At 51.5% G+C, this 24,551-nt stretch overlaps 1 protein-coding gene across 1 annotated transcript; it reads right to left on the bottom strand.

The window, feature by feature from the left end:
* Positions 1 to 78: 78 nt before the first annotated feature.
* CCDC63 (coiled-coil domain containing 63) lies at positions 79 to 7,833 on the bottom strand. Its single transcript, XM_057377797.1, has 11 exons — positions 7,651 to 7,833; positions 6,109 to 6,272; positions 5,552 to 5,741; positions 4,378 to 4,497; positions 3,761 to 3,942; positions 3,214 to 3,395; positions 2,384 to 2,592; positions 1,889 to 1,963; positions 1,207 to 1,378; positions 449 to 640; positions 79 to 289 (listed from the first exon to the last, which is right to left on the bottom strand). Exons 1-11 carry the CDS (start codon positions 7,831 to 7,833, stop codon positions 156 to 158), a joined length of 1,803 nt encoding a protein of 600 aa, XP_057233780.1. The 3' UTR covers positions 79 to 155.
* Between the last annotated feature and the right edge of the window lie 16,718 nt (positions 7,834 to 24,551).

Here is a 24,551-nt window from a genome sequence, read left to right as displayed (position 1 = left end):
GATCCCGCCCCCAGCTGCGGGCGCTGTCAGCAYTGGGTGAATTCATGCCAAAACAAAAAATCATCTTGCAGCCTGTGGAAGGCGCTGGGCTCCTTCCAGAGGAGGGAGATGGAATGAGGTGCGGGGCGCAGGAGCTCCGGAATGAAACTGCTTCTTTAATCCGTCTCTGACGGGCTCCTCGATGTCAGCCTCCTCCTCCTCCTGCCCGAGCTGGAGGGCCGTGTCTGCTCYTCCTCCTGCCTCTGGAGGATGAGCTGGCGCAGCTCCTCCCGGCCCAGCGGCACTTCCCCTGCCCGAGAGAGCGGCCACCCCATCATACACACATTCACAGCCCCCATACACGCGGTGGGGCAGGGAAGGGTTGTTGGGATTAATTGGGAAGGGTATGGGGTTGGCCGGACAGCGGCCGTTCCTCAATTCCCCCGTGRCTGCCCCGCTCTCTGCTCACCGGTCTTGGGGTCAGCCGTGTCCAGGTCGGGGGGTGCYGGGCACAGCTTGGTCCGGTCCATGACCCACAGGAGCTCCGAGGTTCCCTGCAGGGGGCTGACAAAGGCTTTGGAGCGCTCCTCACGGTCCACGGATGTGTAGCGCAGCAGGGAYTCCCTCAGCAGGAATTCCTTGATCTTATCCTCCACGGGACCTGGGTGGCAAGGAGGACGATGTCCCGCAGTGTCCCACATTGTCCCCACGCCAGGACCCTGCCCAAACCCACCCTGGCAAGGTTGGGTCACGGAATTGTGGAATCACAGTTATTAAGGTTGGAAAAAAATCCTCCAAGATCACCAAGCCCAACCTTCAAATGAATATCCCCACACCTGCCAAACCACACAGTGAAGTGATAAATCCCCTTTATTTCTGGAACACTTCAAGGATGGTGACTCCACCACCTCCCTGGGGAGCCCATTCCAGTGCTCCACCACTGTTTCAGTGAAGAAATTTTTCCTGATATCCAACCTGGACCTCCCCCAGTGCAATTCCCCTCATCCTCTTGCTGGCTGCCTRGGAGAAGAGGCCAACYCCCACCTCGCTTCAACTCCCAGAGCCAAGATAAGGATTTGGGATTTTTACATCCAGCTTAGCTCCCGAATTCGCTGGGAATTTGGTGCTGTAAATTCACCTTGGGGACACCCACAGCTGATGGGGCAGGGGCAAACAAAAGCTCAGTTAAAACACAGCACGAGTGGGCAGTGGAGAGCCCTGACCTACCAAAAACTGGCACCAAGCTCTGCCCAAGAGGCTTCACCATCTTCGAGGTGTCRCAGTCCAGGTCCTTCAGGAGGGTCTCCATGCGGGATTGGACCTGTCCCAGGATTTTGCTGCTCTCTTTGCATTTATTTTCGTACCAGTTGGCTTCCTCGGTGGTCTTTGTTAGTTTTTTCTGTCAGCAAAGGTTTTGTCGGGTGTCACAGCAGCCCCGCCCTGATCCCACCACCCCAAAGCTGCAAAGTTTCAGTCACAGAGTTTTCAGAATCACAGGATGGAAAGGACCACAGTGGGTCAGGTGATCCAACCTCTGCCCAGGCAGGGCTATCCCAGAGCACAGGATGGTGTCCAGAAAATTTTTGGGGGATACCCCAAACCCTCTCTGAGCAGACTGATCCAGGGTTTGGCCACCCCCACAGAGCTCTTAAAACACGAAATAAAGGACACAGCCCAGGAGAGGCTGTGGGATGCTGCCACCCCTGCAGGAACAGGCTCTGTGAAGGGCATCCCAAACCCCCCAGGGCTGGCAGGATCCCCCAGCCACCCTCTCACCACGCACTCAGATCTGCTCAAACCTTTGCAGGGMCCTTTTCTGCCCACACCTCTCCAGCCGCTGGACAGAGGAGCAGTGCTGGGACATACAAGGATGTGCTGCTCTTCCCGAGGGAATTCACGGCCGCCGTACCTCCAGATCCTGCAGGACTTCAGTCCGGGTCGCCTCCGCCTGCTCCTGCTCCGCTGTGGTGGACACCATATCGTCCTGCGGGGACACAAACACGCCGAGGGGGCGATGGAATGCCTGCCTGACGTGCCACATGGACATTCCTCAGCCCAGGGAGCAGGGAGATGGCCAGGCGGAGAGGGCAGGGCATGGATAACCCCGCTCCAGGCTGGAGGAACGCTGCATTATTTGTGCTGGGTACACGGTGGCAGCATTGAGACGCGTTATTCTCCTTTGCAGGAGWATAAAAAGAGTGAAGGGAGAAAGAGAGGAATGTTTGTGGCCCCAGTCAGTGCTGCTGACTCAGAACACGGCGCAGTTTCGGCTTTTTTTGTCCCCCCAATCYCACCCGYGTGGCCGGAGCYGGGCTCTGGTCTGGGCAATGATGCYGGACACTCGGACAGGAAAAAACCCACCCCGACCCTAAARCTCTGCCTGGAAAGGGACCCCAAAACCGACCTGGATCTGCTGGATCCTCTGCTGGAGACCCTCAACCCTGACGTTCAGCCTGATRGCATAGCCAAAGAGGATGAAGAACCTCCGGTCCTTTTCSAGGAAATCCTCCAGGAAACTGTCGATGTCTCCATCCGACAGCTCCAGCAGACGCTTGTAGGCCACCTCGTAGGTCTCCTTTTGGCTCCTCTTGGCCCGCTCGGCTGCCTCGAGGGCTGAGGAAGAGACACAGAGCCGTGGCTGCCCTTTGCAGAGCCATCCCTGCGGCGCTGTGGGGTTTGGTGTGGGGCTGGGGGTGCCTCTTCCACCAGGGAACTCAGCAGGAATCTCATGGGAATGGAGGAAACACCATGGGATCCCAGGATAATAGATTGATTACAGTAGATAAGATTAGATCAGAGATTAGGARGAATTCTTCCCCATRAAGGTGGTAAGGCCCTGGCAGAGTGTGCCCAGAGAAACTGTGRSTGCCCCTGGATCTCTGGAAGTGTCCAAGGTCAGGCTGGACAGGGCTAGGAGCAGCTTGGGATAGTGGGAATTGTCCCTGCCCTCACTAGAGCAGTGGAACTGGATAAATTTTAAGGTCCTTTCCAGCCCAAACCATTCTGTGATAAAAGGAGCCGTGGCTGCACACAGGAGCAGCTCCCTGCCCCAGGAACACCCCAAGGCCATCAATCTCACTCTTTTTTTCACTTTTTCTTTTTGCTTGCAGGGTGAAGGCAGGGCAGGGCTCCTGCTTTTGGGGTGCAACCCTACAAACCACCACAAGCAGCCCCTCCACCAGCTCTGCAGATTAGGGGTTTGTGTTCCTGGTCACACACATTCTCCTCTGATACCTTCTCTCGCTTTGGCCTGTTCCTTCAGGTTCGACAGATCCGTGCACTTGGCGAGGAAGAAATTTTTCAGTCTGGTCTCCTGGTAAAGGGCACACTTCCTCTCCAGCATCCTGATGTTGTACTGGATGGTTTCCCTGCAGCGCACTTCCCGAATGTCCGAGATCCGCGCCAGATCGTCCATCCTGCGCAGAGAGCAGCGCTCACCCCCTGTCTGTGGGTTTCTCTCTATTCCTAAACCATTCCTGTGCATCCCCCTGCCAATCCCTGTGATGCTGTGCCCCTTCCCAGCTCTCATCTGGATGGAGATGTTAGCAGCAAACAGCTTTAGGTGGGGTTTTGTCCACCAGCTCAGCTGGGACTCGGAGAAAAGAGGTTTTTCCACAGGGCAATTCACCCCAAAGAAATATCCAAAGAAACATCTTGGACAGGTGGAATAAAACATTTTGGGGGCACCCAGCTTGGCTCAGTCAGTCTCTCTGACTCGCTGGCATCACCCATCAGCCCCAATCTTTGCCCAGATGCCACGTTTTGACAAGATTTGACCTACCACTGCTCGTAGTCCTCAGTGGCTTGCTCGACAGCAGCGGTCAGCAGCTTGTTCTGCCGGACCAGCTTCCTCTCCACCTTCCAGTAGTAATTGTCATAAATGGCTTTGTGGATTTGCAGCCTCACGATCTCCTCCCGGAGCGTGTTGTTCCTGGTCATGATGGTGTTGTAACGCACGGTGACCTGGGGAGAGCAAAGCCCAAGGTTTGGGATTGGTGGGGGATGGAGAGTTCAGGTCTCTGCTTAAAGACCTTGACCAGGGCAAACACAGCCTGAGAGGTTTGGAGCTCTGTCCTCCTCCTCAAAAAGAGAGAAGGTGACACAAAACCAGGTCTGTCACAGCAGAGCCCTGGAGCTGGTGGCTCCAGGCAGCCTGGTTTGATCACAGAGCAGGTGCAGACCTTCAGGCCTCTTGGCACAGCACAGGAGCTGCATTTGGGTCACCCAGCCCGAAGGAGCCTTTGGGATATTCTGGGAATGATCAGGACAGGGGAACAAGCCAGGTGCTTTATGAAGCTTGAGTCAACCAAATCCATTTGCACCACTGTGCTTTGTCCTGTCCAAAAAGGTCACAGACCCCACACGTGCCCTCCAAAAGTCCCCAAAATGTTTCCTTACTTTACTTAGACGCATCTCCAGAATTTCAATCTTCTTCTGCAGGTGTTTGTGACTCCTTGCTTCCAACAACCTCCAGTTTATGTTTCTCTGCTTCACAATCTTTTTTTCCAGCTCTAGGACCTGCACACATGCAAAGGGGAAAAAAAACAAAAACTGGGAAGTAGAATCTCCACCCCTACGTTCTGGACTCTTGTCAGGACCTGGAGCCAAAGAAAACCCCTCTGTTGACCTGAACAATAATGAGCTCACAGTTAGAGGAGCGGCTTTAATCCCGAAGGATCCCATCCTGCACGTGCAGAAACACAAACTGTGACTGGGAATGGGTTTATTTTTGTGTCAGCTGCATTTGGGGGAAATTCTAGCAGGTGTTGAACACTTCAGAGCAGCGCTCTGTGGAGTGAAAGGGGCAGGGAGGATGGGGCTCTGGTGTTGTGCTGGCCAGGCAGGGATCCATGCGGTTCTGGTCGGTAACGAGCAGAGGAAAGCAAAGCTTTTGCCAGAAATGGGGAGATCCAGAGGAAATGAATCCATGGAAGAACGAAGCAGGTGGAGAAGAGCGAAGCAGGGGGCAGGTGGGGGAGGGATGACTCAGGCAAGCAGAGTTATCATCCCTGGCTGAGAGCTAACCCTGTCAGAACACTCTGCAGCAGAGTTCTCATCCCTGGCTGAGAGCTAACCCTGTCAGAACACTCTGCAGCACCTCCAGCAGCTGCAGACGATCCCAGCACGTTCCTGGCTTCCAGCAGGGGCAGCTGCTCACAGCACTGAAGGGACCTGTCCCTTCCATAGACCCACATTTGCCGTGGCCTTCCACCCCACTGCTGTCCAAACCCAACCAGGATGTCCTGGAGAAGGGATGGGACATCCCTCAGATGTTGCTGCTCTTCTACCTCATCTCAGGCAGCGCTGTTCCAGTTTTACCYCTTTTTCAGGAGAWTAAAAAGAGTGAAGGGAGAAAGAGAGGGATGTTTGTGGCCCCAGGTTGAGTCCAACCTCATTTTTCCAGTCAGTGCTGCTGACTCGAGTGGGAACCTGGCTTTGCAATTTGTCATTGGCAGAAGGAACATTCCAAGGCCTGAATTAAATTAATTTTACACTGAGGAGTTTCAGCCACAGCTCTCACTCTGCAGCTGCCCTGCTGTGCTCAGAGAGGGAGCAGTCCCRGTGCTCTCACCTGCTTGACCAGGTCATCCAACTGAGCTTTTCTTTCTTTGATCAAGGCATCATTGTGCATTTTGGTCTGAAAAAGCCTTTCGACCTTCATCCGATTCCTGTTGTCCAGCAACGTATTACTCGGGGAGCAGATCTGGCTCAGCGTTAGTGTCACATGCCTGTGCTCATGCTTCAGATCTGCTATTGCTTTTCTGTAAAAATGGAATGACAAATGACATTTAGCACAGCCCATCAGCCAGGGCAAGTCCTTATCCCTCCCCATCTCTGCACTGCGGTCCCCAGAAGTTTTTATAAAAACAGAGGGAGCAACTTTTTACATGGGATAGGACAAGAAGGAATGGTTTTAAATGGAAGAGGAGAGATTTAGATCAGATGGCACAGGTTGTCAAGWGAAAATGTGGCTGYTCCATCCYTGGAAGTGTCCAAGGCCAGGTTGGACAGGGTTTGGAGCARCCTGGGATAGTGGAAAGTGTCCCTGCCCATGGRATTCTGTAAATCTGTGACCTCGGTGTGGAGGAACTCCCCAAACCCCAGGAGGCCAAGCAGAGCTGTACTCACTCCTGAGCCTGTATCTGCCGCCAGATATCRGCATCGTAAAATCTCCTTTTGTACGCTTCATCATGATAATGGGTCTGCAGCCGCCTGATGGACACTTTAGCCTTCTTGTTCCTCTCCTTCTCAGGCATGTCCGAAGGGTCCTGGTTGGCCGAGGCCTCTCTCCTCTGCCACAGGGAGGGAGGGTTTGCTCACGGTGCCAGTGGGTGAGTGGCATCACCACCTCCTCTCTGGCATCCCTGAGTTATCCATCCCCACMCAAAACACATGGCACTGGCTGAGCTGGACCAGCACCTCAATTCCAGGGCAGGGACAGACCTCTGCCAGTGAGGAGGGCAGGTGACAGGTCCTCTTTTGTCACCAGCACAACAGTGAGGACCACGTGAGTCAGAGCCAGAGCCACTCGTGCTGGGGACATGGATGAATTTTACCCAGCCCAATTTTGCAGCTGATTTTGCCCAGGAGTGGAGTGGAAATGCTCCTATTCCCAACCACGGGAAGGTGACTTTTAGCTGAGAAACTGCCCAACAAGTAAGCACTGAGGGCAGTCAGAACATACAGGTTCTCAGCTGACCCCTGTGCCCCAACTCTGCCCCTCCCAACGCCCAAATCTCAGCCCAGCTCCTGATTTCTGGCACAGGAGGGTGGGCAGAATCAGCCCCATAGCTACCCAATGCCCAAATCTCAGCCCAGCTCCTCATTCCTGGCACAGGAGGGTGGGCAGAATCAGCCCCATAGCTACCCAATGCCCAAATCTCAGCCCAGCTCCTCATTCCTGGCACAGGAGGGTGGGCAGAATCAGCCCCATAGCTACCCAATGCCCAAATCTCAGCCCAGCTCCTCATTCCTGGCACAGGAGGGYGRGCAGAATCAGCCCCACGGTTACCCAGCACTTTGCCATCCTGGCTCCCCTTCCTGGCCGCGTATTTCCACRGGTAATWTCCMCACAGSAGATCCTCCCCAGCCCCTGTGAAGTTCAGTTTCACTTTGCCCTCCTTTTTCACCTTTAAGCCCATCATTTTTCCCCTCTAACTCTGCCGGTGGCTCCGCAGGCGCCTCGGGAAGGGAACGAGTGAAACTCCGCGGGCGCGGGGTCGCTTTCCAAGGGAAGAAACGAAACAGGAGCGATGGGGCGGCCGTGTCCTCCTGCCCATCCCTCAGCACCCGCTCGCGTGTTTGGCACATGAGGAAACCATCACAGATGGCTGCCAGAGGGATAAAAGGAGAGCGTTTTCTGGTGATGTCATCGTGAAATTGTCGAGTTTTGTAAGTAGGGGAGGAACAGATGGTTTGAGCTGTTCCACCCCGTTCAGTACCTGGGTTTCCATAGAAATTCCAGCAAGGCCAGTCCCCCCCCACCCTGTAGAACACCTGGATCCCTTGTCCCACTGATGTCAGGAGGGCACTGGAGGGTATCCTGAATCCCTTATCCCCAGAGCTGGTCCCCAGCAGCCACACCACAACCCCATGTGTCCCCCTGTGCCCTCCAACACTGCCCAGCTCCACACAGGGCCCTGCAGTTCCTCTCCAGCTGGGAAACAGAACCTTGCTGGCAATTGAGTATTCCCAAAGATCCACCCCGATTTCCAGCAGGAAGCTGAGGAGAGAGGAGAACCTGGAAGGGAACCGGCGCCAGTCCAGTCCTGCTGTGCCCCGGGTTCTGCGGAACCATCGCTGGCCCGGTTGCCATGGCGGCGTCACCGCGATGGAGCGTGGATGGAGCTCCATGGATCGCTCAAATGGATCAAAAGAGGACTTCTAGGACCTCACACTGCACAGCCCAAAGGGGTTTTCACACCCCAAAACCAGCCCCGACACCTCCCTGGCTGTGTGYCCACAGCAAAGAGAATYCCTCATTTGGGATTGACCCAGAACRTGGRATTTGCAGGCTCCTGCTCCAGCAGGAGCAGCCAGGGGTTCACCATCCCCAGCAGTGCTTCGGGATCATGGCTGCTGCTCCCTCCCCATCCTTCCCAGCAGTTTTCTGGGTTTCCAGCCTGGTTTTTATCTGTTTTTTTCTGTTTGACTCATGAGGAGACCATCACCACACCACACACACCACTGCTGCTGGCATCCAGAGCAGCAACGATTGGCACTGCCAAGCTGGGGGAGGATGCTGGGGACAGGGACCAGTTAGGTGACAGATTAGGGGATGGATTCATGCCTGCTTCTCTCCTTTCCATGCAGGRAAACACACRGGAGCTGGGAACTGAGCCATAAGARCCACGATAATCYATTCCCTGTAAGCTGGAACAYGTGGCCGCTCCTTCCCAAACTCTGCAAACTCTGAGATCCCTGGGGAGAAAGGAGCACAGGGGCTGCTTTTTGTAGSCCTGGAATTGCTTACTCAGCCGAGGGATGGAGGGGAACAGAGCAGMGCTGAAGGTGAGAGAAGGGCAGCCTGCCCCAGTTTGCAGGACTGCGGCGAGTTCAAAGCCACCAGCAAAATCCCCGAGCAGAGCGTTGGCACCTCCCCGTTATCCCAGAGACTTTGATGAGCTAACAGCCCAGCCACCGAGTTCCAGGCTAATTCCCAGCCAGACAGGCTCTGAGGAGGCATTTAATTGGAAATCATATTCACGGCAGAGAGCAGAATGTGGTGTTTGATAAGAAATATCACAACCCAGGGCAGAGCCGTGCTCGGAAGGCGCCGGAGACTGAGGATCCCACCAGGGCTGGGGGAAGCTCCCGGGGTTTTTTGTGCTGTTCCTGCGTGATCAACAGCTCTGTGGGATAATAAACACGACCTCTCCAAGGGGGAGGTTGTCACTCAGCCCTGGTAGCCCTGGCAGTGTCACTCTGCACATCCCTTCTCCTCACCCCCAGCAAAAACAGGGCCAAACCCCCAGTTCTCAGTAAAGATAGAGATGAGGGGTGAACATTATTCTTCCAGAAACAATTCCCCCCCAAAATCTTGTTTTCCCTTGGCTTGGACTAGCCCAGCCTTAAAATACAGCCTGTATTGTCTGTCCCTTTTGTGWTCTCCTCCATGGACCAACTCTTGATTGTTTAGCAATGAACAAGTGAGTAAATTAAACCATTCAGGAGGGCTCTGATTTGGTGGAGGCTGTGTCTGTCTCCCTCATTGCAGAAGCACTGATTTGACTGAAGAGGACTCTTTTCACCCAAACAATGCCCARCTGTCAGACTTGCTCTCAGCGAGGGTGACTTCATTGTCTGGAAGGACTTTTCAGCAGATCAGTATTCCAAGCAGGATGAGATTGTCCTTAACATCTGAATCTGAAAGGTCTCCCAACTTCTGGGAGAAACAGAAGAAAAGTGACTTTGTGTGCAATTTTCAACTTAACCCATCTTCCCTGATTTAACAAGTACATTTAGCACTGATTGACACAGAGAAATTATTCCTTCAGCAGCAGATCTGGGGGCTAATTAAAACTCCTTATACTATTTTAAGGGATGGATTCTGATTTTTTTTTTCTGAAAAGCGTAAACTTTTGCTGATTCTAGCAATGGTTTCCCTGCTTCACCAGGTCCAGTTCACAGGGGCTGCAGGGGATGGTCAGAGCTGGGAGCATCTCATCAACATCAAACAAAATCYCTGGGGCGAGCTGGAGAATCGGGCCCATATTTTCATGCAAATTTAATACATTCATGTTACTTAATGCCTATTTATAATAAATCCAGAACTTAATTCTACTTAACCCGTCTTTAGTGTTTGACACATGAAATCGGTGAGTCAGAGGGCTATATATGGAACTGTCAAAACTTTCTTTTTTCCCTCCTCTAAAAGCCTGGATTAAATCATAATCAAACTCCCAGCAGCAGCRCTGGGATGAGCAGGAAGATGCTGACAACTGCTAAGGCAGCTGGTGGTGGGGAAAGATCTTCTCAGGCAACAAATGGATGGCTGAAACCTCACAGAGAAGGCTCTGAGTTCAGAGACACGCTGCATCCTTTGCTGAAATTATAAAAACAGAATGGTTTTRGCTGGAAGGGGTTTTAAAGATCATCCAGTTCCACCTCCTGCCATGGGCAGGGACATCTTCCACTGTCCCAGKGTGCTCCAAGCCWCATCCAGCCKGGCCTTGGACACTKCCAGAGATCCAGGGGCAGCCACAGCTTTTCTGRKCAYCCTGTGCCAGGGCCTCACCACTCTCYGAGTAAAGAATTTCTTCCTGACATCAAATCTAATCTCTCCTTTTTCAGTTTAATATCATTTTCCCTTGTCTTATCACCATCTGCCTGTGGGCCTGGCAGGATCCCTTGGCCTTGTGGTGTCACCAGACCAAGACCTGGCATGTGAATGCTGTCCCCTGAGCACATTTTCTACCCAAGATTTTTATTCCTTTCCTCTGATGAATGTTATCTTCCCATGTGCATGAATCASCTTTCAAACAGTTTTGGCCCAAAACCATCACCAACAAACGGAGAGTTGCAGACCTGCAGCTTTTTGCAGCTGGCTTGAGTTCTGCTCTGTGTCTCTTACAGAAAAGATTTCATTTCAAATCCACCCTGCCTAGTGCTCAAATGCTGATCTGCTTTCTCCCCGCATAAGATCACTTCTGGGTGGAGTAGRGACACCTCTGTGCAGGGAAATGGCTTCAAACTTTTAAGAGTAATTGGTAGAAGTAAGGGGAGAGGAGGCTGCTGGCTGCCTCCTCGATTACAGCTGTAATTTCTCCACACTCCAAGAGGAAATTGTCATTGTAATTTCCTGCAGATGGTTTTCTTCTGAACTGCTGACACCAAGTGAAATGTGATTTCCAGCAGTGCACTGTCTCCTCCGTGGCTTTGCTGGGTATTATTTCAAGCGTCACTGCAGGAGCAAGTTCCCCAAGCTTTGACTTCAGGAAAGTAAAACTCTCCCACAGAAGGCTCTGCTGCTCCAGCAGAGCCAAATAACGTGGATTTTGTCTGTCTGTGCTGACTCTCACCCACCTTTGGCTGCAGCAGGTACACTCAGCTGAATTACTGTCCAAAGGTTGCTGCCACAGAGGGGGAATGCAGGAGGAAAATAGTCAAGGATGTGCTGAAAGCACAGAAAGAAGAGACTCCAAAAATTTCACCCGCCTGAGGTCAAACCTGGCACGTAACAAGCACAGAGATGCTGCAGGGTGATTTTAGCTGAAGCAATGAACAGGGGACTGGAGGACAGAGCCTTTGCAGAAGCTGCTATCCCACGAGGCTATGTCTGCCCTGGAATGGGGTTCTCTGTGCCAGCTTGGAGTGGTGAGGGCCTGGCACAGAAAAGCTGTGGCTGCCCAATCCCTGGAAGTGTTCCAGGCTGGACAGGGCTTGGAGCAGCTCRGTCTGGTGGAAATGTCCCTGCCCATGGCAGGGGGGTGGAATGGGATGAGTTTTAAGGTCCCTTCCAACCCAAACCATTCTGGGATTCCATGACTTTATTCCTTGCTGTGATTTAGGCACAACTGCACAAAGGGAGTGCTTAACGGGGTTGCTGATCCCTCGAGAGTTTTGGAGGCACCAAACCTGAGCAGGAGGCAGGGTTTTGCTCTGGGATATGAGATGCACCAGCTCTCAAAGCCTGGCTTGGCCATGGCCAAGCCGAGCTAATAAATCCCCACTGTGACCTGCCACAGCCCATCCTTCCCCAGGGAAATCTCTTGGCAAATCCAAACTGGAAACCCTCCGTGCCAGATTGAGCAGGGAGCACCAGGACGAGGGGTGGGAGGGGGTTTGTGGCTGAGGAAGCAGCAGATCACTGGGATGAAAAGGTTGGGAAGGAAATTCCCTTCTCCACAGACTCCAGCGGCTCCGTGCCAGCTCTGGGCAGCACAGGAGAGCACAGCAGGTCCCGCCTGGTTTAGAAGAGCTATTTCCAATTAATCATTCCTGATTACCGTCCCGTGCAGGGCTCCTGCTCAGGACTAAGGACACCTTATTGGCTGAACACACTCTGCAAGTGGCTTAAGGCAACTGAGGATTTGCCTATGTGAGATCACTCAGAGAAACTGTTCTGAATTAACMTTTAAAGGCAATTAATTAAACTGCTGCACGGGTGTTCTGCACCATCTGCATCCCGTTCTTTTCCAAATCAAAGGAAGGCTGCTTGATCTCTGGGTGAGGCACAGGAGGGAAGTATCCTGGGGAGCCCATGAGTCCCAAGACAACTGAAATAAATCTGCCTGGAGGAATTGCACCCCAGAACCAGCCTGGCAGGGGRATGTTGATATGGGCGGTTCCAGAGCTTTCTGTGTGCCCAGTTCTGGCTTTATGGGAGATGTTTGGGCGCTCTCGTTCCCTCCCAACAGCAATCGCAGCGCTGGGAAGAAACGGAGCGCTCCAACTGCTCTGCTCCAGCTCAGTGACGTTAATGCCTGATTAAGTAGGTGACGATACCAGACAGCAAATGCTCAGCCGAGCACGGGCAGAGGACCCAGAGTGGATCAGCAGCAGCCCTGCCCAAGATTAGCCCGGCGGCTGGAGCACAAAGCCGAGGGCACTGCAGCGAGCTGGTCCCTGGGATGAGGCAGAACACAAAGCTCCCTGGAGAGGAGTCAGCYCAGCAAAACCACCAGGAGCCTTTTTGTTTGATTTAGGATGTGTCTCCTTGTAATTAGGCTGGCTTGGCCCTGCTGCTTTCCTGGAGCAGGGTTTCAGACCTGCTCACGCCAGGAATAGCCRCTCTCCCGGCACCACAACCCTGCTCTGGAGCAGGAACAGATTGTTCCAGCAGCCTGGTCCATTTGCCATTCCTGCGAGCTGCCTGGGTTTGCTGTTTATTGCCACTCGCTCGGCAGCTGATCTTTTGTAAGATCCCAGCTATCAGTGCCTCCCCTCCCGTCTGCCGCTGCTCASGGCTCTCCAGGCCAGTCCGAGGCTTTATAAGAGCCATCAGCTGATTTCTGTAATAGCTGTTACCCAAGAGTTCATTTAAATTAAAGCTTTAGCACAGAAAATCCCAAGGGCTCGGGCTGCGTGTTTCTCTGAGYGTAAATCTGCTCCCAAGGAAATGCAGAGGTGATACGAAACAAAGCTGGGTTGYAATGAACCCTCCTGGGTGTTTTCCCATATTTCTGGGACTGGTTCATCAGAGATGGGCTGGAAAAGAGAGCCTCTTTCTAACCCTGCTGCTGCAGGAGATTTGCAATGGGGTGGATGTGCAGGGGAGTCATTCCCACCRTCCAGGAGCATCCTGTCCCACCAGTGGTCGCTGCTTTTCCCACTGGGACCTTCCCAGGCAGGTGAGGGCAGGCTGGGACAGCCGGGGAGYGCTGGGCTGGCCCGGGCAGAGAGATCCAGGGATGCAGCCATCGCCTGCTCACTGCTCAGAGGGAGGAGAGGAGCAGAAGGCGGCAGAGCTGMGCCAGTTGCTTGGCAACTCCCTTGCAAATCTCYTTCCTGTCAGAAAACATTTTTTCCAGCCATTTGGATGGGTTTCCACAGGCACAGGATCAGGTTGGGTTGATCAGGTGGTTTTGAGAAACCACCCATGGTACCTGGAGGGGCCACGCGCCGCTTTGACCGGGAGCTGGACGGGGCTGATCCCAGCTCAATCTTTGTGTTTCTCCATCACTCAGGAGCAAAACTGTGGAGGAACCATCCCCTGCTGGTCCCAGCCAGGCTTTCCCCTGATATCCCAAACCCCAGCTATCCTTCAGTCCATACCCWGCCTTCTTGAGCCCCCAAACTGAATGGCCAAACCTGAGCAGGAAATCCAACTAGCTCCTCTGGATAGTCACRGTGGTYCTYACTCTGTGTGCAGAGAGGAAGGAGRAAGAAGAAGKGYCAGGTTGTYCCAAACTTTTGATGGAGAACAAGCAAAGCAGAACACTGRGGGTCATGCTGGGCTTGGTAGAGGAATTAAAAATAAATTTTAAAAAAGTCAAAGCAGCCCCAAATCACTGCCAAGAAGGCTGGATCCTGGCACACACAGCATCTCTGCGCATCTCTGCTTTGCTCTACTCTCCAATCACATTTCCCATGGGAGATGCTCGTGGCTTTGTCACCTCCGAGCTGCAGAGCTGGTGAGGTGGCAGCAAGTCCTGCAGGAGCCCAGTGTCACCATAAACGTCACCCGTTATCAACCAAGAGAGGAAGGATGAGCCATCCAAAACTCCCATTAACCCCCTCCGCACTCCAGTACGAGAGCCCATTTGTGTGGGAGCTGATTCCTCTGCTCGGAGCTAATGAAGGGGGAAATTCCTCAAGGGAAATGAAATGKTTGCAGCCTGGAAAGGCTTTTCTCTTCTGGATTTTTTGGTTGGGAACAGTGGCTGGAATTTTCCTCTCGGCTATGCTGACACAACCCCTTCTCCTCCAGCGTGGGAGGGGAATTTGGCCCGCTGATATTCTGTGCCAAGTTTAGATCGGGATAATGATATACCATTCGGATTTCTATAGATTCTCAGGTCACTTTGAAAAACATGAATTGATCTTGACAACACAGCTGCGAGGAAATGGAGGTTTCACTGCTCCTGATCCAAAGAGAGGGAAACTGAGACCTGGGGAGTACATGATTTTTGTAAGGTTGCAGAGAAAACAAGCGACAGAGGCTGGGAGCAAACCCAGGGTCCCAAAAGCCTTTCTGCTCCTCGCCGCGCTGCAGAGCCTCCTTCCCACACAAACCCGTTCTGGAGCATCGTTTTACACCAGCCCAAAATGTAACTCCCTTTTTATATTTAGCTCCCAGGTTCTGTAAAGGGACGTTATGTAACAGACCTCAAGTGTGGCATTTTATAATTTACCAGCTCGACTTGTGCTGCTTCTAGAAAGCCGCCTGAGCGCTGAACTCCCCGGCTGAGCGCAGAGCCCTCTCCCATCTCCTCATGAGCTGGCAAAAAATCCCACTGGGCACCCATCTGTGGTTTTAAAGCCCTTTGGTGTGCTGTCCCCATGGCCCCAGCCAGCCATGCTGTCTCCCAAGCAATTAGTGCTGTCGTCAGCTCCATTTTTAYTCTCCAATTCTCTGCTCCTGCAAGAGAAAGAGAGGAGGGAGCTGGATGTGCTGCTCTCAGAGGGCAGACACTGCCCTCGCCGGTGGAAAAATCCTATTTTGGGTTGAAAAATGGTCAACAGGCTCTGAAATCCCTGTGGAAACTGGGAGGGCACACAGGCACCTACGGCCAGCTGGTCCCATCCATCCATCCATCCATCCATCCATCCATCCATCCATCCATCCATCCATCCATCCATCCACCCATCCATCCAGAGATTTTCCAGCAGCTCCACTGCTCTGGCAGTGAGAATTCTCCCTGGACACAGCTGGTCCTGCCAGAAGACAGGAATTTACCATGGCACAGAGCAGGCAAATACCAAACCACATCTGGCAACCCACAGATCCCTGCCCCATCCATGTGTTGGAGCTTCTCAGTGCTCTTAACATCCATTAAGTGTTTGGAAATCCGGGCTGTAAGGAGGGGAACACCAGGGAACGGTTTTTTAGGGTCCATCCAGCCAGGGAGGCTGTGGAGAGGCACTGCAGGTAAAGCACCATGGCACCTCCAAGGTGAGCTCCTGCTGCTGGCAGGACAAACACGACTGACAGCGTTCCTGGCTCCGATCCTTGCCTGCAGGCAGAGGCGAGGAGACACATTAGGGAATATTTGCTGAAGAGACAAAACCCCCTGGCTCACCCCAGATCACCCCTCAACCCTTCTGCTGTTCCTGAGGCGTGGGACAAACCAGCAGCAGCCCTGGGTGGGCAGATGGACAGACAGACAGCTCTGCTGTGCTCATCTCCAGGCCAGGACAACAAAGCGATCCCTCACTTCTTCCAGCTGAGCTGAGCAATAACGTGGAATGGCCTTAAATCCTCTGTGTGCCTTTTCCAAGTCATTATTCTATAATGATAAATATAAGCCAGAGCTCCCTGGAAGTTTTGCCATAAGTTTGGGTGCCTGGTGCTGCTGAGCAGTGAGAGCTCATCCCACTGCCCACTTCCTTCTCCCTCCAAAAGCCGAGCATTTGACTCCCAGATTATTTTAACCCTCAACATCTGCAATAAACAGCAGAAAGGACTTGGCATGTGGCTCAGAGAGGGATGAGGAAATGACCAGAAACTTCAAATCCTGAGCTGAAAATGCAGTTTTACTAAAAATACATGTCCAGCCTGCTCCAGTATATGAGGCTGTCCCTGCTCTAGAGTTTCAGTCACATCTCTGAACATCACCATCAAACAAGTGAAACAGAAGACCATTAATTAATCAAGCAGTTGATGGCGCAGCATTTAAACCGAGCTATGCTAGGCAGAACCTGGGAGCAGCGAGCAGAGGATTTCAAACATCACTTTGTGCTGCTGCTGCATCCCAGGAGAGGTGGGGACAGCCCCTGTCCTGACAGGCACTTCCAGAGCAGGATCAGCTGCAGCACAGGGATGTGTTCATCCACTCTGGGCAGAAACGGCGATTTCCTAATTAATCAGAGCGCAGTAAAAACCACCAAACAACAGCGAGCTCCCACCACACGAGTATCGAGTATCGAATGTGTTCTCCTTATCGCAGCCGCTTGCACCCCCGGGATTCCCAATCTCTCCTTGAAGCTCCGGTGTGAAGCCCCGGGGAATTCAGCAGCAGTACCGCAGTTTCACCGAGTGACTCACACCTCTTCACCTTTAGATTTTATTTCCTCCCCGCTCCCTGCTTTCTCATGCAAATGTTGCTCTGCCAAGGTGTTCCTGGAGCGTTCCTGGAGCTGCTGCTGGAAGGAGTGAGTCTGGATGAGACTGGGCAGGTTCCTTCCCTAGCTGGGGCTGGGAAGAGAGAGACTGCAATATGCACAGTTGGTAGTAAGTAAATGAGTAATAAAATTAATTAAATTAATTAAAATGTGTCTGCGGTCAAGCAGAAAAGAGCTGCTGGCCTGTACCACCTCCTCCTTCACTGGATCAGAAAAACCAGTCACAGCACAAGGGACACTGGGCAGAGTGGGAGGAGAACACCCAGGTCTGAAACAGGTCCCCCTSAGCTGGGGAAGGGCTGTGACCTTGYCACAGCTTCTRCCTCSTGTGTGCCAAATCGCAGCTATAAAAGGGAGAAAAGTTCAGCTGAAAAATACAGCTCACCTTTTTATAGAAGAATATGGGATCTGATACATTGCAGTTGAAACCCTTCCAAAAAGCCAGGTGGGACTTTTTCTATGCATATATATCTAAACAAAACCATTTCTTTCTTTAAAAAAAAAAATAAAAGAAAAAAAGAGGAGAAAAAAAGAACTCTGGCAACTATCCCACGCCAAGAAAGACATTTAATTGAAGCCACACAAAAGGCAGTCGGTCTCACCAGCAACTGCACTTCTATCGCCTCCAGAAAGCCTGACGCACGGATTCCAAGCCAAGGATGAATGTCAGCTGTCAGGTCCCTAAGGCTCTGCTGTGACCTACATGCTACTGAGRAAAAAAACACCCAACACTTGTTTGAGGTTGTGTTGGGAGAAGTGACAAAGGGAGTGGGGTTTGGCAGAGGGGYGTCATCGAGTGGGAGTTGTGGTGAGGCAAAGCTCCTCTGCTGGGGAGATTGGGGTGTGAATCCACTGGTGCATGGGAGCAGCTTTCACTGGTCTCTTACTCATCCCCTGTTAGAAAAGTCAAATTCACAGCAGGAAACTCTGCAGGGAAGTCAAAAGTTGTTGGAAAACAACTTTTCCAGCCTGAGAGCTGGASATCGCCAAGGCTTTGGCTGTCGATGGCAGCTGCAGAGAAAAAAGTGTGCAGGTGAAAGGGGCTTCTCTGACCCCCAGCAGAGTTTCTCCATTTCTGGAGATGTTCCTSCTTCACCTGCAGAGATTTGTGATCCAGGCTGCACTGCCTGGGAAGAAGTGGTTGTGTTGGGAACTTGCGTTGATAACTTCTGTGACAGTTGTCATCAGACAACTTCAGGCATGCGCAAACTTTCAKAAATTACTTTCCCTCTAGAATTCTGCCTCGTGGCCTCAAAATCTGCTTTTCCTCCCCGTGCACAGCAGCAAGGGACCTGTCCCTGAATCACCTTGCACATGCAGGGTCAGTGAGAGTGTTGGGATGTTGGCCTGATCTTCATAGGGAATGTGGAGTCTCACACGGGATATCTCCACCCTGCTTGGATGGATGTCATGGCACATTTGAAGCCTAAACTCATCCTGGAATCATTAAAGCTGTTCTGGCTGTGGGGTGAGCACTTCCTCCAATCTTTATTTTGCTTTTTAAATGGAAGGAATGGCCTGCCCATGCCCACAGCCATTCACTCCGAGACAGAAGTTTAACATCAGCCATCCATGTCCATCTGGCTGACCTGGAGAYGATGAAATCCTGAGATCTCACCCCATCCCAGTCTTGCCCTGGACTGAATCTCACCCATCACACAAACACACAGGGCCTTCTTCCTGCAAACAAGGAATCTCTCGTAAACTGCAAAACAATCATGTGGAGCAAAATGTGGAGATAAAGAACAGGAGAATGGAGTTCCAGCAGAGCAGAGACTGGAACAAAAGCGTCAAATTTCCAAGGCTCCCTTCTCCCCCAGATGAATGTTCCCAACTCTCCTGCCTCACCTGCAGACTCACAGCTATGTGTGCATGGAAGAATTGACGTAAAAGGCCGATTTATTGGCTAAACCCCACCATTGTGCACTCTGTCATTCGCAGCACTTGGATTTATCACCACATCCAGACCGAAACACTCGTGATTCATCAGCAGAGGCACTCRGCAGGGGAACGGCGTGGGAGAGAGCCTGGCTTCTGGCTTTGGATCTCTGCTGCGACCCTGAGAGGGGATTGCAGCTCCCAGAGTTGTTTTTGCTTTAAAGCAGCTCACAGCAGCACCCAAAGTGGGTGCCATGGGGAGCCTCGCCCACCTTTCCTTTGGTCCTGCCCAAGTTCTCCACAACATTTCCAAGGGTTTGCTCAGATAAAGCCGCTCACGGCCCGGAGGAAAGACCATCCCAGGAGAAAGAGGTTCCCTCAAGTTGCTTGAGGCATCCTCTGGATGCAGGTGCAGCTTTTAGAGCCAAGAACACGGCTCAGCTCCACTTGAGCTGGGGATTTTAGATGAGTTTAATCCGTTTCATACGCATTCCCTCAATCAACTAATCACTGTTAATTACACAGGATTGAACTCTGGCCACRCTCTCTTGGAGACCTTGGAGAAGCTGCTCTTGTGACCCCAGGAAAGCCGGCCTGGGACCACATGTGCTGCCTCCAGGCAGCTGTGACAAAGGCAGGGGTGACAAAGGCAGCACTCAGAACAGCCTGGACCCAAGTGATGCTGGTGGCAGAGGATGGGTACCATCTCTGGRGCAGAGATGCCCCAGCAGCTCAGAGTGATGTGCCCAAAATGCACGGACAAACCAGAAGGGCATCCAGGGATCAAAGGTGATTCCAGCCACAGATCCCTCGGAATCCTTTTGTACCGATTTTGGCGCAGTGTTACGTAAGAGCAGCCTGGCTCCTGAAAATCTGCCAGGCTCGGGAGCAGAGAGCAGCTAGGAGGAGGTGAGAATAGAAACAAATAAATAAGAAGACGTGGCAGCTATCTCCACAATGGACCACGTTTCCAAACGCTGAGTATCAGCAGAAATCCCAGGTGCCCAAGAGCTGCCAATGGGATTGTTCTGGAATTTCAGGAGCATAAGGGAAAACAAAATCTGGATCAGCAAAGCYGCTGCCCTCTGAACACTTGTTACCYGTCCCTGGGAAGGCTTTGGTGCACCAGYCTTCTGGCACCTGCCAGTGCTGGGATTTGCCACATTTCACCTGCATTTCCAATGGGAAAAGGTGTGAATGAATGAATTAGGGATCCCTGGGATTCATGGAAGGTCCCTTTCTTGCTCCTGCATCTTGTGTTCAGTGATTGTCTCCCACTGGCACAGGCACAGCAGCCGTTTGACCAACAGCAAATCATCAAACCTTCATCCTATTTCCACTTTTCCGCTCCCCTGACAGCCCTCCTGATCCTTTTTCATGGGTTTTAATTAGAGAAGCAGCTCAGCCATGAAGCTGGGCTGAGATKGGGAGCCACATCCCAGGCTGCAAACGTGCATCTCTGGCCAGAGCAATGAGGAGCATCCACGCCGTGCTTCCCCCCAGCTGCACAAAAACATCCCACTTTGAGAAGCCGCTGCCTCTCCTTGTTTTACAAGATTTGCTCCTCACCACGGGATAACTCACATCCCTCTGCACCACCACATCCAGGTGAGCTGTGCAGAGATTCGCTGACACCACAAACCATAAACCAGCTGGGAAAGGAGCAAAAATCCCTTTKTGCTGGGTGTAAAGCACTGGCTGCTGTCCATGTTTTTCCCTTTTCCCTCCGAGAATGGCTCAGCTGAGCCCCGTGGAAGCCCACAAGAGCTTTCTAGCCTGTTATGCAACTCCCTTTGGCAGAGCAGAGGGATTCCTGAGGAAGAGGGGAAGACGGGGCTCCGCTCGGTGCCAGAGCGGCGYCAACTGATCCGCCACGGCTGTTCTCCACTTAAAGTAGGACAAAGACTCCTTTGGAGCTGTTTCTCCTCCTTTTCYAAGTAGCAGAGCCACACTTGCCCCAGGATGCTGAGCCATGGAGAGGACACATCAAAATGGCTCTTGTGCCTTAAAAGTCGGATTCATATCTGAAATTCACCAWGAGGGTGCTGGGTTTTCCTAATCCAAAAGCTGCAGAAGGAAATATCCTATTGTGGTCGCTGCTATATTAGAAAGTGACTTATGGTGTTTTTATATGTGAAAGGTTTTATTGGTAATATTTCTGTGATTGTGAACCTTCCAAAACTCACCAATATAATTTTTCCACTTGAAAACACCTTTCACCAGAAACCMATAAAGAACATCAATTTTTAATAATTTTTTTAAAAAAGACTAGGAAGGGAGGAATGGCAAATCATATTTCTTCCGTGTCAAAATCACCTGTCTCAAAATTTTCTGAGCTGAATTGTTTTTTTACATTTGGTATCATAAATGTGATTTAAACAAGCTTGAGATGGACTTGTCATCGGTGTTGATAGCTACTGTTGGGGGCAGGTTTCAGATGGAGACCGGGAAACCATCAGCTTGGTGGAAATCAAGGTTCTGGTGTGCAGGGCACACCYGTGAGAAGAGTGGAAGGACATCTCCAGCAGGAATCCTGCTGCTGGCTGGCTGGGAATGAGGTTTCACTCAGTTTCTGCACGAGGTTTRAGTCCTTGGAGAGCCCCAAGGTGAAGCTGGAGGCTCAGCAGCAGCCRCCAGCCCCGAGCTCCTCGCCGGGCTCTGCGCAGGAACGTGCAGGATCCACAAGTTTTGTTGCCGGAGGGAGTCCGTGGCGCAGCGTGTTTTGTAAATAAAACATGACACTAAGAAAACTCCTGCCTGTGCGTCATCAGCTCCCTTCGGAGCAGGGCACGGACMCTTCCATCTCCAGATCAGCCTCACAGCTTGTTCCAGCTGCTCTTCTTTTGTCTGACAAATCAGCACCTCCCACCCCCAAAGCTCTGCTGAAATCTGGGGGTTAGCAAAATATTATAGCCATGGGAAGCAAGAATTGTGTGTAAGGCTTTATCTTGATTGTAACACCAGGCAAGCTGGGTGCAAACAGTAGGAGTTATGAAAACATTGAAACCCTGGCTGTGGAGCGAGTTAGGGAAAATAACACCTGACCCACAAGTCACCCATTCGTGTTTTGGCAGTTTGAAAAACCCGTGCAGATCTTTGTTTGAAATGTACACAAACACACAGAATTTCATRGGCTTTGCAAATATGTAATCTAAAAGTGTGGGTGCCTCGCATTTCTTAGGATCCACCTACAAACAGGGATATATCAGGGAATATTTAATTATTTTCTACACATATACACATGTATGTGTGTGTATGCATGGTGTAAATATGTATTATATATGTGTATGTATATATTTTTTTGTATGTACAGAACAATACTGAAATCTTATTTTTCTTCTATATTGGGTGGAAATTATATAGACAATACATATATTAATAAACTTAACCAGTTTATGAGCAACAATTCAATAATGAAGCAACAAGTGCAAGGGAGAGTGAGGACAAACCAGTGGGGAAAGATGTTTTACACAGAGGCTTCCAAGGAATGAGACCAAAGTGGTGATTTGTGGAATTTCAAGGGGGSAAAGGAGRAAAAGACACAGAGTTYTCAGAGCTGTGAGTGATTTGTGCCRAACTAATAATTCATCACTATGTATTTAGCAAAGTAGAAAAAAAATTGTAGACGAATTGAAAGAAAGGGTGGAGATGTTGGTATATGAGGTGTGAGCTTCAAAATCAGAATGTTTCAAGCTATGTGCAGAGTTTAAAGACAAAGGCATTTCCCTGATTGTTCCCTCTCTGGAAAGAATTCTGCTCCCCCTCTAGAAATCAATCATTGTTGTGAGCAAAACAAAATAGTTTCATGATATTTATAACACCTCTGAGTCCCTTTTCTAATCAGGGTGTGGGGCGAGGCTGGTTCTYTCCTGCAGAGAAAAGCTACCTTATAAAAATATAATTTTGTGGTGGTGATTTAATGTACCTCTGGCTCTCCAGGGAGTTTACTGGTAAGGAAGGGTCCTTATTTTTTATGAGGATGAGAAAAACCCTATGCAAAAATCCAGTTCCCTCTGAGCAGAATGAGTGCTGGCAGCTGCTGTTGGGATCTGAAGCTGGAACAGATATGTTGGTTATCAAGGTGATGACGAGGCCTCGACAGATTCACCTTTGTCTGTCATTTCTCTTCTTTCCTCCTGGCTACGCCTCTTTTAACAAGAATTGGCAGTGCTTTGGACCTTGCCTGATATGGTTCAGCAGTGAGACAGATTCTTTGCCCTGACCTTCTTTTGAAGGGCCGGAATTGTGCTTCCAGCAGGACGGAGCTTCCGAGTGAATTCCCAAGTACATCTCCTGGTTTGCACCCGGGTTGCTGAGCTCTCGCCCTCCATCCCATTTCCCAGAGCTTTAACAGCAGTCAAAAAGACTCAACACCCCACTAAATGTGCTCAGATCCCCAAAGGACCTGTCCCTGGAGAGGASGCAACAGCTGAAGGGTGAGATAAGATGAAGATATTGCCAGAAATGAAAACAAGGTTCCTCTGGAAACACAGGACCAATTTACCCCATTAAATAATTCAGCTAAGTCCAAGAGAACAACTCGCCCTGCAGAATTAGCAAGGATTTGAAAGAGAAMGAAAGCATTCGGTGCAAGAGCCGGAGGGGGCCGTTCCCCGAGAAGGTGCAGCACAAAAATAGATGTAAATCTGCAAAGGCTGTCACGTTGAAGTAAATCTGAAGTAACTCTATTGTTTTCCATGGGGTTACTTTGGGTTTACACCAGCGTGACAAAGATTAGCATATCAGCTTGGGCGTGCTCGATGCGATAAGCGTTCGCTCGGGCAAGTGCAGCGTTGAGGCTGCACTGGCGAGGGGCMGGAGCCTGTGTTTCAGGTAGACTCTGCATCCTCTTATCTCCTTCCTCCCAAAGGCCCGAGGTGTGCTGAGAAGGCAATTTCTTTGCTTTATCTCTCGCATGAATCCGAACTCTGCTCCGGCCCCGCCACGGCGATGAGCTGTAATGAATATTGTATAACCCCCACAGGGAGAGTGGGAGCAATCCACGCCGGGGAGGGAGGAAAGAGCTTGACACAGCCATCCCTGTCAATTAAAGTGGGAGTAAATAAAGCAATTAAACAATATTTAACCAGACATGCAGACTGAAAGGGCCGCGCGGCCCATCTCCGAGGCAAACGCAGCTCAGTGGATGAGCATCTCATTTAAGGGCTGGTAGCCAAGCTGAATCTACATATAGAATAAAATAATAAAAGCGTGAAATTAAGTAGCGAGATGCTTTTGAATGAGGGCGTTAATTTCTTTATCCACAAGGATTTGAGAGTGTCATATGCTTGTTTCTTGAAGCATTTGCAGGTGTGGAGCCACGTGYCTGAAGGTGCTCCAGAGCTGAGGGTCTGCTCAGGACACCTCAACCCATGAGGGAAAGGTGGCTCAGGGTAAAGTGAAGGACATAAGTGCTACGTTCCCCCAGCCCTAAAATGGGGTGAACAGCCCCAAAATTCCACCTGCAATCCCCGTCTCCCTCACGTGTGGGTGTGTGGGGCTATRACCRCAGTGRGGGACAAGRTGAGGRCAATGRTGGCTCTTTCCAATTCCCTGCAGAYCCCAGCCTGCAGGAAMYCCACATGGGTCCGACCTTTCTCCACAGAAAGGGTGATCAGACATTAGAATTCGCTGCACAGAGCGGTGCYGGAGTCCYCATCCCTGGAGCTGCTCAASAAACGTCCGGACGCGGCACTTGGCACCACCGTCTAGGTGACACGGTGACGTTCGGTTATAGGTCGCACTCAACGATCTCGGAAGTCTTTTCCAACCTAATRGATTCTGGGATTCTGTGACCGCCRCCGCCGGTTCCGCCACRCTATCGCGACAGCGGGAGGCGGCMCCGCCGCACTACTTCCCGTCCCGGCAGCGGAAGGATCCTCCARCGGGGTCGCATTACCCCGCCCGCTGTTCCCGCCCGCCCCACAAAGCGCTCCCGGCGAGCCGCGTCGCGCCCATGGTATCCATGC

This window comes from Malurus melanocephalus, unplaced genomic scaffold, assembly GCF_030028575.1.
Source record: "Malurus melanocephalus ecotype Western Australia unplaced genomic scaffold, MMel_1.1 scaffold_325, whole genome shotgun sequence".
Taxonomy (NCBI): domain Eukaryota; kingdom Metazoa; phylum Chordata; class Aves; order Passeriformes; family Maluridae; genus Malurus; species Malurus melanocephalus.
The sequence above is the reverse complement of the archived record's forward strand: the minus strand, read 5'-3'. Positions and strand labels throughout refer to the sequence as shown.